The sequence below is a fragment of the Notechis scutatus genome, chromosome Z, assembly GCF_049901735.1.
Source record: "Notechis scutatus isolate UNSWTSFEM ecotype Mainland chromosome Z, rNotScu1.2, whole genome shotgun sequence".
Taxonomy (NCBI): domain Eukaryota; kingdom Metazoa; phylum Chordata; class Lepidosauria; order Squamata; family Elapidae; genus Notechis; species Notechis scutatus.
Window position 1 is genome coordinate 72,110,781 of NC_142025.1, and position 15,070 is coordinate 72,125,850.

Consider the following 15,070-nt stretch of genomic DNA (forward strand, 5'->3'; position numbering starts at 1 on the left):
TAATGAGAACCTATGAAAGTGGTGATACCTATTTTTCTATTTATGAATTTAAAACAAGAATGTCTTATTTTCGTATCTTGACAATATCTTCAGTTCTAACATTCAAATATCCATTTTTATGTAAAAAGAAATATATATTTTAATATACAGTAGCTATATGATTGTTTTTTCTAAAAAGACTTATTTTAAAAGTCTGATACTAGATAAAAAGTGGATTATAAGGAATATGAAAAGATAATATGAATCTTAAAAAGAAATATACTTAACAGCAACTGAAAGTTCTACATCTACAGGGTTGTCCCTTTGTAGCATGATATATAGATCACACTATTGATACACAATTTAAACATGGCTGAGAAGAACAAAAAATAAAACCAATTCTCACCTTTTCTAACACATTTTCTCACAGAGAAATATAAATCATAGAAAATTAGAGCATGTTAATTACCATTGACATTGAAGAGGTAGGTAATAGTTCTTCTTTTATTAACCAAGTCCCCAAAATTAAATCATTGTTCAGAAATGTAAAATATTTTGCATTTAGAGTGACTTCATACATAATCACGATTTACACAAAACTTTCTCTTGGGAATCAGTATCTATTTTCAAAGGAAAAAATCATTACATGTAGCAATCCAAAGTGGTTTTACATTGTATACCTCCTGTTATATAAGCAAGATAAATTATTTACTTGACATCATGCATATAGAATGCATAAAAATGGTACAGAATTGTGGCTAATTCTTGCAAATTAGAGCAGGAAATATATATACAGCTCATTGCATGTATGTAGTACATATACCTTCTGGCAACTAAACAAGAATTAGCTCACACTATCATGTTTCTCATAGTTACCTATAGCTGCAAAAGTTGGACTTTGAAAAAAACTGACCAGGAAGAAAATTGACTTGTTCATGATGTGGTGTTGGAGAAGGCTCTTGCACATTCCTTATACAGCAAATGTGACAAACAAGCAAATATTGGGTATATAAAACTAAACATAGAGCTGGAATCATTTCACCCTATATATTTTGGCGATGTCATACAATTAAACTCACTGGAAAAGGCAGTTAAGTTTGGAATCATTCGTAAAAGGAAATGAGGCCACTATAAAAACATGGTTGCTAGATATAATCAAAGCCAACACTGCCAGACCATAATACAAGTAAAAGAAGTCATACAATGTGGAGAGAGATGGTTCATAGAATTGATGAAAATTTGACACAATCAAACAGATAGCCTCCATCATCAGCATATATGCAGGCACAGTTAAGTCTGGAAAGGAATTTTTGTCTCTTCTATGCAATTAATATGTAAAATATTTCAAATACGTTCAGAATAAATTACTGGATTTGTTTTCTCCAATTCAGAGTTTCAAGATATATTTATAGTTTCCACAGTCTTTAGTTTCCATTACCCAGAGCCAAGTTAACAACATTGTAAAGAATAGATATTCATGATGATTTGGTGCTTCATAGCGAACTATTTAGAACATCACCAATTTTTTGATGATACATTCATGTGTGTGATTTGCTTTCCCCCCACTATGTGATTATTTTTACCTTATATTTCCTGGGATATGAAATGCCATAATCCAACATAATAAATTATACCCAGGACTATTTTCACATGTATTTTACTAGCAGAATTTATAGTATCATTAAAAAGAGGAATAGTTATTGTTCAATGATTTTTCATTTGTAATTAAGGCAGGGATTCTAATGATTACATTCAGCATTATTTGAACAATATGGAAATTGTTATATAGTGGTTTTATATCAAAGTCATAAACTCAAACTAACAGGGATAACAGTATTAGACAGTATGCCACAGAGAGTCAATGGAACCATGCTTAGTCAAGCTACAATATTATGCATACTAGTACAGAAATAAATCTCACTAAATTTAATAGATCTTATTTTAGAATTAGGCCTTTACTGGATTACACTAGTAGATTGCAATCCTATATACTATTAGAGAGACAACTGTATTGAATTCAGTTGGACTTAGTTCTGAGTAAAATAGATATCAGCACTGTATTAGAACATCAGTTTAATATATAATGATCAGGTTGGCCTGAAAATCATCCTACATTGATGGGATATTTTGGGAAAATAAGTTAATTTACCTGTTTAAATGAAGTTTCTGAATTATGCTTCATATGCAAATTAACTGGTTTTATTTATCATGTAATGCTGAATCTTGGTACAGAAATATTTTGCCTCAATGCAATTATTTCCAAGATTAATATTTTTCTCTACCAATAATTTCTGCATAATGATAAATGGATGTTCAGTCACAGCATAATTTTTTAAAGCTTTTGCAATAGATTTCCCCAAGACCCATCAGCAAGGCAGTGAAGTGGAATGTTTTTATGTGCAAAACAAGAATCAATGTTTTCCATTTACAGATGTTTGTTCATTTTTCATATCTCTAAAAATCATGAAACTAAGATATAAGCACAAAACCCCACAGACAACAATGCTGCTCATTCCTACAGTGAGTATTACAGAAACACGTGACAGAGTACCTGATAATCATTCCTGACTGTCTTAACTTTTTGAATTTTATCAACATTCTTGAATTGAAACTTGCAGAACTTCCCAGCAGTAGTAGTGGCAGTGTATGTTGTATGAAGAACTAAGAATTCTTTCTCCCAATGTAATCAAAGGTTATATTAAGCAGAATTTCCACATTTTAAAGAGTACTATTGTTATTGCAAATAAAATGATCTGAGTCTTAAGTCCCCCCACTTACCCTGTGCTCCTCTCACTATGATCCATATGGCATAACCTTGTCACTTACTGTCATAAAGGCTTTTTAAAAGAAGTACTACAAATGACCTATAAAAGATATGGTATCAAAAGGGCTTAAGACGGATGCTTATTACAATAGTTAATATTCAGAAAAAGGTTGGGCTTGTATATAGCTTAAGAAAAAAACATTGCTTGCTTGTTGATATTTCTTGATTCTTTGTTGCATCTTTTGTAAACACAGAAATAAATGAAGTTCTAGGCAAACTTGCTGAAACAATACAGACACTTGGAAGATAAAAGTGTACTACAAAATGTAATTATGATTTTTAATCTAACCATAATCTGTTTCTATATAGCAAACAACTCTTTCATCTGTGTTTCTTTCCTGCATTGTTGAGACTATATAAAGTCTTTACCACGGTCATGCTGAGGCTTCAATGTATTCATTTTTTGGCACTGCTACCCTTAGGTATTCTGGATTCTCAGCTGGAGGAAGTTTAACAATGCCATTAGGCTTGTTGTCTCTGGGCGTGAAGTCTTGCTGATAGTCTGGATTGTCCAGACTGATTTGGTAGTTGGCTGTCTGGTCCCAATAGGAAGAGCTATCAAAAACTGTGTTAGCCGAAGGCGAGAGGCTTGTGTTGAGATATTCTGGGTTATCCACTGCTGTGTTATGCAGCTTTTGATGATTTGAATCATTCATAGGCTTTGGATCAATGGGAAGGGAGAAAGTATTGTAGACTGGATTTTGTACCATAGAAGCAGATTCATTTGGGGTCACTTGCTGATTTACATATTCTGAAATGATTTTGGAAAGACAAAACGTGTTAAGAACTGTATATATCACTCAACATTTTGCCTTTATTTAATTGCAAATAATATAAATGTTAATTTTTTATATAACTGTGGCATTGTTCATCAACTATTCAATTGATACATCCTTCTGTAGACAGAAATCACAACTTATGCAATTACAGCATTTTAAAAATCAAATTTATATATTACAAGCACCACAATCTGCAATTAATTTTATCCATCGGTAAAGATGCATCTTCTTTAAAAGCAATGGAGCCTCCTTCACATAGCCTTGGCATCTGATGAGAGACTAGCAAAAGAAAAGCATTATAGCAGCGTTTGATGCAGCTGCACCTGGCAAGTCTATGAAAGGTTACTGAAGAAATAGTGCTCTGAGGAGTCACAACACATTTCCTAGTTGCAAAAATCTTCCCTTGGGATTTTATGAGTTTGTTTTCTCATTTTTTCTGCTTCTCTAGTGCTTCTTCTGTGGCTCTATTTGTTTATATGAAACTTTATGTATAACATTCATTTTCAGGACTGTTGTTAATGAAGCCAGGACACATTTCAATATTAAACTTCCTATGAACAAATAGAATCCATGTACAACATGGACAATTTATTATACAGATTGGAAGGGACAATTAGTAAAAATCTCAGGCAGATAGGACAGCAGTTAGGAAAACAAAAGTCTAAAAGACATTGAAAAACAAAATGAATAATATATTCAGAGGTGGGATTCAAAAATTCCAGCAACTGGTTCGCTGCCCAGTTGCTGGGTGGGTGTGGCCCTGGAGGGCGTGGCCTCCTGGAACTGGGGAGGGATGTTTTTTGCCTTCCCAAGGGTCCAGAGGCTTCCCTCAGGCCTCTGAAGGCCTCCCAGAAAATGGAAACAGGCCTGTTTCCGGACTTGCAGTAATTCCGGAAGGTCCATTTTCCCCACTCCTAGAACCTCTGCACAGACCCTGCACTTACCTGCATTGAAAATGGGCTGTGTGGAGACTTCTGGGAGGGGCGGGGCAGGGTAGGCGGGGGCCAGCTAGTCAGTTCAAATACCAGTTCAGCAAACCAGATACAAATTTAACATCTGGTTCACCCGAACTGGTCTGAACCGGTAGAATTCCACCCCTGTATATTTTGTAACAAGGCTTCATGAAGTGCTGTGGGATAAAGATAACGTAACAGTGCTGAATATAGGTGATCTTTCTTACATTAGCACTATTGCCCCAACATAAAGATGTATTTAAGAAATGTATTATTTTTCTTTTTAAAATAACATTTACTGATGATTTTAATGCAATACTGGGAACAAATGACCAGATTCGGTTTGGTAAATTCAGTTATCATCAAAAAAATAGATTTATGTTTCCTCTCCTTATTCAATTTTCCTAAAGAGAAAATTGGAGATTGTGATTAAGTCAAATCTCCAGGCAATGATTTATCACTGCTGAAATTATAAATGGCTAAACAACTTATGCCCATTGGGTCATCATTTTGAGATATTTCCTTACTTAAACAGAGAAACAGAATTACTATGGATGGGCAAAAAGCTACGGGAGTGACTTCCAACTTCTTCTGGCTTCCCTATTGGCAGGGAAAGGAGGAAGCTGACAAGGAACATTGAAAACCTTCCTTCCTTCCTTCCTTCCTTCCTTCCTTCCTTCCTTCCTTCCTTCCTTCCTTCCTTCCTTCCCTCCCTCCCTCCCTCCCTCCCTCCCTCCCCACCCATCTTTTAATTCCTTGCGGCTTTTCTGTTTTTCTGTTTACTTTACTTGTGGTAAGTTTGCAGGGAGAAAGTTAGTGAGAAAGCCAGCAGAAAATTGCAACTCCAAGGTCAGCGGGCAAGTATGTCTAGTGAGGAAAAAAGGCATTGAGAGAATAGCTGCAAAACTGTTGCAGAACATTTAAAATGAGCATCATGTGACAACAGTAGTAGCCCAGCAGTACTGAAACAGCCCTAACTTCCCCACATTTATTCTCTCTGCAATCATGGGTTCCAAATCTTGGACAGATTCTATAAGTTAGCTCATCTGAGGTACCTCATCTGAGGTAGTTCAAAAATTGTTTTAGCCAGGAATGAGAATTTTAGTAGTATACTAGAATACTTGTGCCCAATTAAAGGTTATAGGAATGAGAGTTTTAGTGGTATATAGATATTTAATAATCTGGAATGATAGATGCTGTTAGCACCTCTGTTTATTTACTTATTAAATTTATATGCCATCCAACTATCCAGAGTTTACCTTCATGGATCATATTGCTCTGATTTCAATGGAGTGCACCTTTGCTATTATAATGTCTATTTGTAAAAAAAGAAATTCAGATTTGCCTGCCAATTTAAAGATGCATCCCTCTTTAAATATACATTAAATGGCAAACTTTATGCCCAAGATATTTATAAAAATCTTATATATTGGGTTGTATTTTGTTCATATGTTGGCTGATGAGTAGATAGGTTTTAGAACACAAAGCTAGATTATGGATCATGATTTAATCATACATAACATCTAGTGGAAAATAATATTGCTAAAGCAAAACCTGGTTGTATGCTGTCCTTATTGATTTTAGGTTTGCATTTAGATATACATCTAGAATGTGGTACTAACTTAAAAATTATATTATAGACAGATGTTTGCTGAAGTCAATATGCAAAAGTTTATGAAAATTCTAAATTAAAAATCTCAGGGAATGTAAAAAAGACATTACTCCAAAAAAATTCCTGTCCATGTTAGGCAGAGCTGTATCATGATATTCTTGCTATTTATGGTAATCTACTTAGCAATTATTTTGTGACTAAGTTAAATAACTTCATATATCCTCCAAAACACATTTATAAAACAATGAGGTCTGTTTATATGCAGAGCATATAGTGCTGTTAATATGTACCAGTTAGTTACTAACCAGCTTTGCATATTTTGGCTGATTATTGTACAGATAGATAGAATAGAATTCTTTATTGGCTAAGTGTGATTGGACACACAAGGAATTTGTCTTGGTGCAAATATTCTCAGTATACATAAAAGAAAAGATACATTTGTCAAGAATCATAAGGTACAACATTTAATGATAGTCATAGGGTACAATATTGTACAGAGGAAGCATTGGGAAAAAATTATTCCAAAATATATTTGGTAAACAGTCAAGGGTGTCAAACTCAAGGCTCATAGGCCAGATCTGGTGCTTAGATGTGGCCCTGGAAACAGCAAAGGACTGGCTCACAGTGCTTCTGCCAGCAAAAATGCAGGGGCTGGCAGAGGGCTGTTTTCACTGGCACAGGGCTGCAGGAGGCCATCGCAGCTGAAAAGGGGTGTGGCGGCCTCCTGAGCCCTCTGTCAGCAAAAACGGGGCTAACAGAGGGCCGTTTTTTCTGGAAAAGGGCTGAAGGAGGCCAAAATGAGGCATGGGGAGTATGCACAATCTCCTGGCTCCATTTTCACTGGCAGAAGGCTATCAAAACAAACTAAAAAAAGGGCTTTCAGTTTGACATCGCAGCGGGACTGGATGCAAGGAGTGAACCTCTGTAAACCTGCACCAAATCCTCCTCATTGGAGGGCCCCAGAGTGCTAAAGTCACCCTGTAGGCATGACAAATAAAGGAGGTTGCAGAGAATGGCGGCTGCAGGTTGCAGAGAATGGCGGCTCTCCAGCTGGACCCAAGGATTCCCTCCCATCCAACAACAAAAAGGAGAGGCAGCCATTATGGCTGCCGTGAAGCTGGAGCAGCCAAAGAAACATGGGAAGTGCTGGAGCAGTGTAGAAGAACAGTGACTGGAACTGGGTGAGGTGGGTTTTTTTGTTTTTTTTTGCTTAGAACCTAACTTCAAAGAAAATAAACCCTGGAAAAGAGACTCTTTGAAATGCTTGTCAAAGCGGCAATTAATTACAGAGAGAAAAACTACAGACCCAGGGAGGAAAAGGAACTAAAGGAAGAAGGCAAAATCCTTAAAATACAGAAAGATTGGATTTTTAAATTTTATTAGCAATATTTTGGTTAGGCATTTTAAAATGCTGGAATCACTTGCTTGAATACTGACTATTTGCAAAAAAATGGAAATAAAGATTGGTCAGATTTTGTGCAATGTTGAAATCTAAGCTGAAGACGCCATCTTCTGGTGAATGAAATATATACTAAACTCCTACAACCTTGGGAAGTGCTGATAAAACAAGGATACAGAAGTGGAATTAATAACACCTGGAGGTCTGCTGTGTTATTTACTGTGCTATATTTTTATTTTATGGCTATTGGAGGTTTAATTGTGAGATTATGAAAGACATTTAAAGCAAGTGATTTTTAAATATTAGGATCTATGACTGAACTTACAGAATGGACTTAAGGAGAGATTTGGAAATCTTCCTGGATCATTTAAATAGAACTAATTAACTAATTGTGGGATACAAAGAATTATAACCATTGCATCACCCTGAGGAGCAAAGGACTGAGCAAACGGTTTTTAAGCTGGCTCTCGGGGGTTATAGATAAGTGAGACTCTGGGGTGGTGGCAGACTACTGACAGGCTATTGAGCAATATTTGGACCTATTAAAAGACAAGATGTTGCACCAGGGGGAGATGACTCAATTTCAAAAAGAAATGTATTTATAATACGTTGACAAAGAATCACAGGGAGATAAAAGACTTAATGCAGGGCATTCTGGGGAAATCAGAAAATGTTCAACAAGGGATAATAAATAAAGATCAGAAAACACAGAAAACAGAGGAAATAATAGAAAGACCAGAAGAAAAAACAGACCAGATAAAGCAACAAGACAAACAAGAATAGTGTTGTGGTTCGCTGGCAGCCTGTGCAGATGACAGCGGAATTGGAAAGTGGGGAAGAACAAGGACCAGTCCGGGAGTCTGGGGAGATGCAGAGATGGGTCTAGAACCATCTGGGAGTTGTGTGCTGACTCCGGAGCCTCCAGAGTCTGGCAGCAGCGAGGCAGAGGAACAAGGGGAGCCTGTTCCCAGTGCGTGTGTGTGAGAGCAGCTAAGAGAAAAGAGCAGCTAAGACAAAAGGGGCGACTTGGGAGTAAGGCTTGGAGGTGATTGCCCTCCCTAAGGTATATAGGAAGTGCAAGGGTAGAGAAATCTTTACAGGAAGCAAAGTTGTTCGCTCTGTTCAGATTAAACATTGAAGCTCTGTGTGGACTTTGTACTTCGGTTGGTTTTTTACAGTTAATTTGGCACTTTAGTTGTTGGCAGCAATTCAAAGGAGATAAAGGTTGGTGCTTATCTCGAGGGATTGTTTGGAACACATTACGGGCTGGGAATGAACATAATTCCCAGCAATGAAATAAAACAAGAGCTGTTTGGACTAAGCAGGTGCTTAATTACGGTCTCAGGAAGCCTTCGTCAGAATAAATAGAAGGAGAAGACAATAAAGACTTATGAACCCTAACCCAATACGCCCCCCTAGAGTGGTCCAGGAGGCCTTCCAGGCCTAAAATGGAGCCTCCAGAGTGCTGCAGGAGGCCTTCCAGGCCCAAAACAGCCCCACCCAGAGTGGTCCAGGAGACTTCCCAGGCCCAAAATGGCGGCCTCTGGAGTGCTGCAGGAAGCTTCCAGGCCCAAAACAGGGCCCCCAGAGTGGTCCAGGGGGCCTTTCAGGCCCCCAAAGAGCCTCCAAGAGGTCCAGGAGATCTTCCAGGCCCAAAATGGAGCCTCTGGAGTGCTGCAGGAAGCTTCCAGGCCTAAAAAGCCCCCGAGTGCTTCAGGAGACCTTCCAAGCCCAAATAGGGGCCTCCAGAATGTTGCAATGAGGCCTTCCATGCCCAAAACAGGGCCCCCAGAGTGGTCCAACAGAGCCTCTAGGGTGGTCCAGGAGGCCTTCTAGGCCCAAAATGGGGGCCTCTGGTCTAGGAGGCCTTCCAGGCCCAAAATGCCCCCCCCAAGTGGTCCAGAAGGCTACCATTGACTCAGAAGGTTATAAAAGGGAGGAGAAGTAAAATATTTTACCTTTCAGGCTCTGCTACTTTAGCCTATGTCAACAATTTTGTAGTTCTAGTCTTCCTATGGAATCAGTTTCTTGATCTGGTCTCTCTTTCTCATAAGGTGATCAAGTAGATCAAGTATTTAAAAAAACAAAATCACAGAAATATACGCCTCCCTATTTTTATAAGTTTATAAAACCATGCCTGCGGAGATGTACTCCTGTGTCTTGCCCACCATGGCCATGCCTCCACCGGGCCTCCAAAGTCAAACCCAATCCTGTTGTGGTCCTCAATGAAATTGAGTTTGACATCTCTGTTCTAGCAGGACATTATTTGTACCAGCTGTTTTAAAAGTATTTGTAGCAAAAGAGTGAGCAAAATACCTACGTAGACCTAAATCATTAAATAATTACTGGGCATAAACTTTTGCTACAAATATGCTTGAAACTACAAAGTAATTTTCTAACGATTATTTTCCAAATGGTGTGAAGTGTATCTAATGCTCATAAAACTGGTATGATTAAAGCAGAAACCAGCATGTAGCTATGTTTATTTTACTTCTGGCTGAAAGTATTATTTCAAGTGAACCTAATCTCCTTGATCCTGGCTGATAATTTTAAATTGACTTAAGCAAGACAAATTATTTCAGGATTATGGGTTTTATGGGACATATTACTAATGTCAAATGTCAGTGTTGTTAGATATTGCAAGTGAAGCATAGGCTTCACTCAGGTCCAGTGTAGCGGTGGGAAAATTGAGAGCTGTGATTGAGCCCTCTGACAGCCCCTATAAAAGAGGGAGCTATCAGACAGCCTTCGTTGGGTTGTACTGTTCTTATTAAATAAAGAGCTGTTGTTACTGAAGATCTGGCTCCTGTTTCTTCAATCTCCCACAACTTTACAAGTATCAAGCCTTAAATAAAGTATTATAGGAAGAGAAAAATAATTAGATTTTCCTGGCTCTACTTGGATGTTTTTCAGTAGCCAATCACACTATTTCAGACCAGCCAAGAATTTACACCAGCAAATATTCACTCCCACATTTAGGATACTATTAGCCTCAGGTAGTTTTAACTTACTTCTAACAACCATTCTTGAAGGTAAGTTCAGGAAAATCCCTTATATATAGTCCACTTTATATAGATTGCTATCTTTTGTAGCCCTCAGTAATTTTTTTGATTATTTAGTACAGTTGTTAGCTATCTCTGTGTTTGAATGTGGCTACATTGCTTTATTGTTTGTAAAACCCATTATAACCAATCACATTATTTGTGGATAATGTGGATAAATAAACATTATTGTTTATTTTTATCTGCATTTATTTTGTAAGTTTTAATATGTACCTTCTTCTAAATGAAATTTATGTGATTGACATAATAAACCTGTCTAATTTTAAAAGGTGCTTTATTTCTTTCCATGGGATCAAATTCAAAAACTTACTCTTCCTTTGATTAATGTTATCACAGAGGAACACATATGTTCAAAAGAGTCTGTGTACTTACCTGGAGCAGGCAGAAAACCATCGTCCAGACTGTCATCTAGGAAAACTCCAGTTGGATCTGAACTGTATCTCTGGACAAAGCTGTCTTCTCTCACTGGATGGCCCTGCTAATTGTAATAAAGTTCAGATTAATAAGAAGATTCAGTATTGTTGACACAAAAAGGCATTCTAATTCCAAATAATGGCTTGCTTATTTATTTTATTCTAATGCATAGATGTATACACACACACACACACACACACACATATGTATGGTATTCGGCTTTGTTTGGGTATTTTCCCACGTCATTATAATTGTGCTTTTAAAGTTGTAGCAACGTTTCAGCAGAATCTCATCTGCCATCTTCAGGCTTGTGTATTGGGTTCGTCTGTGTGTCAGGCTTTTGCAGCCGTTTCTGTTTATATATATGTATGTATGTATGTATGTATACACATACATACATACATACATACATACATATATATATTTGTTTTCTTAAGTTTTCGCGGGTACTTACATGTATGTTATTCTGTGAGACGAACACAATACAGAAGACTGATGATGGCAGATGAGATTCTGCCGAAACGTTGCTACAACTTTAAAAGCACAACTATAATGACGTGGGAAAATACCCGAACAAAGCTGAATAACTTATATATACATATATATACATACATACATACATACATACATATACATATACACATACACACATATATACATATGTATATGTATATGCATACATATATATATATATATATATATATATATATATATATATATATATATATATATATATATATATACACACACACACACATATATATACACACATACACACACACACACACAGAGTATCTCACAGAAGTGAGTACCCCCCCGTCACATTTTGTAAATATTTAAGTATATCTTTTCATGTGACAACACTGAAGAAATGACACTTGGCTACAATTTAAAGTAGTGAGTATATAACTTGTATAACAGTGTAAATGTGCTGTCTCCTCAAAATAATGCAACACACGGCCATTAATGTTTAAACCCCTGGCAACAAAAGCGAGTATACCCCTAAGTGATAATGTCCAAATGGGGCCCAAGTAGCCGTTTTCCCTTCCTCGTGTCATGTGACTCCATAGTGTTACAGGGTCTTAGGTGTGAAGGGGGAGCAGGTATGTTAAATTTGGTGTTATTGCTCTCACTCACTCATACTGGTCACTGAAAGTTCAACATGGCACCTCATGGCAATGAACTCTATGAGCATCTGAAAAAACTAAATGTTGCTCTACATAAAGATAGCCTAGGCTATTTTGGCTATCTAAGATTGCCAAAACCTTGAAACTGAGCTGCAGCACGATGGCCAAGACCATATAGCAGTTTAACAGGACTGGTTCCACTCAGAACAGGCCTCGCATGGTTGACCAAAGAAGTTGGGTGCCCGTGCTCAGCATCATATCCAGAGGTTGGTTTTGGGAAATAGACATATGAGTGCTGCCAGCATTGCTGCAGAGGTTGAAGGGGTGAGGTGTCAGCCTGTCAGTGCTCAGACTATACGCCACACGCTGCATCAAATTGGTTGTCTCAGAAGAAAGCCTCTTCGAAAGATGATACATAAGAAAGCCCACAAACAGTTTGCTGCAGATAAGCAGACTTAGGACACGGATTTCTGGAACCATGTCCTGTGGTCCGCTGAGACCAAGACATTGGACGTTAATGCAACAGATTAGTTGCTTACTTGGAGTATCTTCATTCAAAAAGAACTTTAGAAACAGTCTCATACCAATGAGCTTAAGAGAGGTGTTCGTGAGTTTGATGGGTTGCTGAAAAATCCTTGATGGGGAATTAGATATTCATCTGCATCCACAATATCCTCCATGTCTTCTTCTTCCATTAGACTCCTGTAAAATTTGGAATCTGTTGGGCTGGGCAGGTGCATTCTTTCATCTCCCTACTCAGAAACAAATTCCAATTAGGATGAATAACTGAACCTTCTATAACATTAAGTTTTATTACAACTTGAGTGTTAAAATATTACTCTAAAATATTCACCAACCAACAATAAAATATAAATTTAGACTGAGATGAAGAATGGTTCTATATTCTTGGGAAATACTATAAATTACTCTAAACATATAAGGTACTTTATCCAGCATTTGTTCACCATTATCTGAGAAGAAAAACCCTTAGACAATGACTCCAGAGAAAATATGGAACCCACCTGAAATGTTTTGATTCCATATACATTATTCAGATATTTAGCCAAAGCAGAAAATCCTGAATTTTCTACCTAAAGTTGTTTTTGTCTTATTTCTTTGGTAATAAAATTCTGTAGGGAATTGAGAGGTGCTTAGGGAGATTTATTCAGCTTATTCAATGTCTCTTTCTATATGAAAATAGCTTAAAATGGAATATTTTTCTCTCATTCTTAGTTTTAAAATAAAACTCCTTTTCCATAAATTTGAAATTATAATTTTCTTTGTATTTATTACATATCTGGATTGAACGTAATCTGTGACCCAAGAGTATGCAGCTTTTTAGATCAATATATGCCATTATAATATATTTCTTTCAAAGTATTCTTTAAGTTTAAGTTGGGATTACAAAGTGCTGATTTAGATAGTCAGAATCAGTCCAAGTGTATTGAATACAAAATATTGTTTAAAATGAAACTGACATATTTGTATCTTTGTTTTTAGATTTAGAAATGACTATTATTTTACTGATTTTTACTGACCTACTTAAAATTTCAAAACAGTTTGATACCACTTGTCCATTTAATTTTTAAAAAATTGGAGCACATTGTATCATTTTGCTTGAAAAAGTGAACACCATGTTATATTCATGCTCAGCACCTGTATGACGAGATAGCGTTGTGGATCTCGAGCCATTTTGGAGAATTCTGCTATTAACTCCCTGAATTTAGGACGACTCTCGGCATCAATCATCCAACCTGTGATAATAGGAACAACACAAACAAGTTATCGGGGAAATGGCCATAAAATGTTAAAGGACAGAATCATTTGCCAGGAAACAGGTAAATTATAAAAAAGACTGTAAATTATGTATCATAACACTGATTCTGAAACTATCATTATAAATACTCTATATAATAAAATTACAAGTGTTGAAAGAAAATCTGATGGCATATTACAGAGTCTTTGTATTTAGATTTCCCCTTCATGAATACATGAAAAAATTGGAAAAATTGAAATATCTTGAAGAGTTGGAATAATCTTTGCCTTTTCCCATTTCAGATTAGGGTGCAAAACATGGCAGAGAAAATCAGGAGAGAAAAAATAGAGATATGAACAGTGCCTACTTTCTTTGGGTTCCTGATGGCCCTTAAGATCTGGATCTGGGTCCAGAATTAAGTGTTCAGAGGACCTTCTGCTGCTGTTACTATTATGGCACTGTCTTATTTTTTTTAATAAAGTTTTATTGAGTTTTAACAAAACAAATAAAACATCTTATTTGAGTACAGCATGGTTCCGGGTTATCACATTTCTATACAGACACAATTTCATATGCATATTCATCTTATGTATTCAACTTCATATCTTATTACTCTTTTTCCAACTTCTCACTATTTCTCCCTTTACTTCTCTTAATTTTCTTTTATGGTTATCTCATTTTCTTCTTATTCAATTGTATTTCTTTTAGCTAAATTTCTGTATCTTTTTATTCATTGTACTTATAACTTTCGTCTGTCTTGTTTACAAATTTCATATGTTCTCTTCCAACAATCTTAAGAAGCAAATTTCCCCCTATGATTGCCAATCGAAGTGCAACACCTTTAAATCTTATTATTATCATATGAAATCTCATTAAACATTGAATTTGTGCATTCTAAAATTGTAACATTCAAATTTCTAATATCTATTTTATATCATGTAGATCTCATCATTCAGACTCTGCTTGGTACTTCCCCTTGAAAATGTAAAAAGAAAAATTCTAAAAACATAGCAAGAACAATATATATATATTCTGAGGTTCTCGTGGGTATTTGTATGTAGATCTTTGGTTATTTGGGTTTTCTCCCGCGTATGATTGGAAGTATCTAGGCAACGTTTCGATGAAGTCTCATTCATCATCTTCAGGCTTGTGTCTTCGGCTCTGT

The 15,070-nt window shown here is 36.4% G+C and overlaps 1 protein-coding gene across 2 annotated transcripts in view; it reads right to left on the reverse strand.

Annotated features, from left to right (window-relative positions):
- Positions 1 to 465: 465 nt before the first annotated feature.
- The window catches only part of EGFR (epidermal growth factor receptor), a 179,934-nt gene continuing 165,329 nt past the window's right edge, over positions 466 to 15,070 (reverse strand). Inside the window, exons 24-27 of one of the 2 annotated variants that reach the window (XM_026682816.2) lie at positions 13,806 to 13,903; positions 12,734 to 12,901; positions 10,981 to 11,083; positions 466 to 3,554 (exon numbers count right to left, since the gene is read on the reverse strand). In XM_026682816.2, coding sequence (XP_026538601.1) covers positions 3,178 to 3,554; positions 10,981 to 11,083; positions 12,734 to 12,901; positions 13,806 to 13,903 — 746 coding nt within the window. In that variant the 3' untranslated portion in view covers positions 466 to 3,177. Of the gene's footprint in view, positions 3,555 to 10,980; positions 11,087 to 12,733; positions 12,902 to 13,805; positions 13,904 to 15,070 lie in introns of both variants that reach the window. The other variant, XM_026682814.2, reaches the window with a different exon arrangement.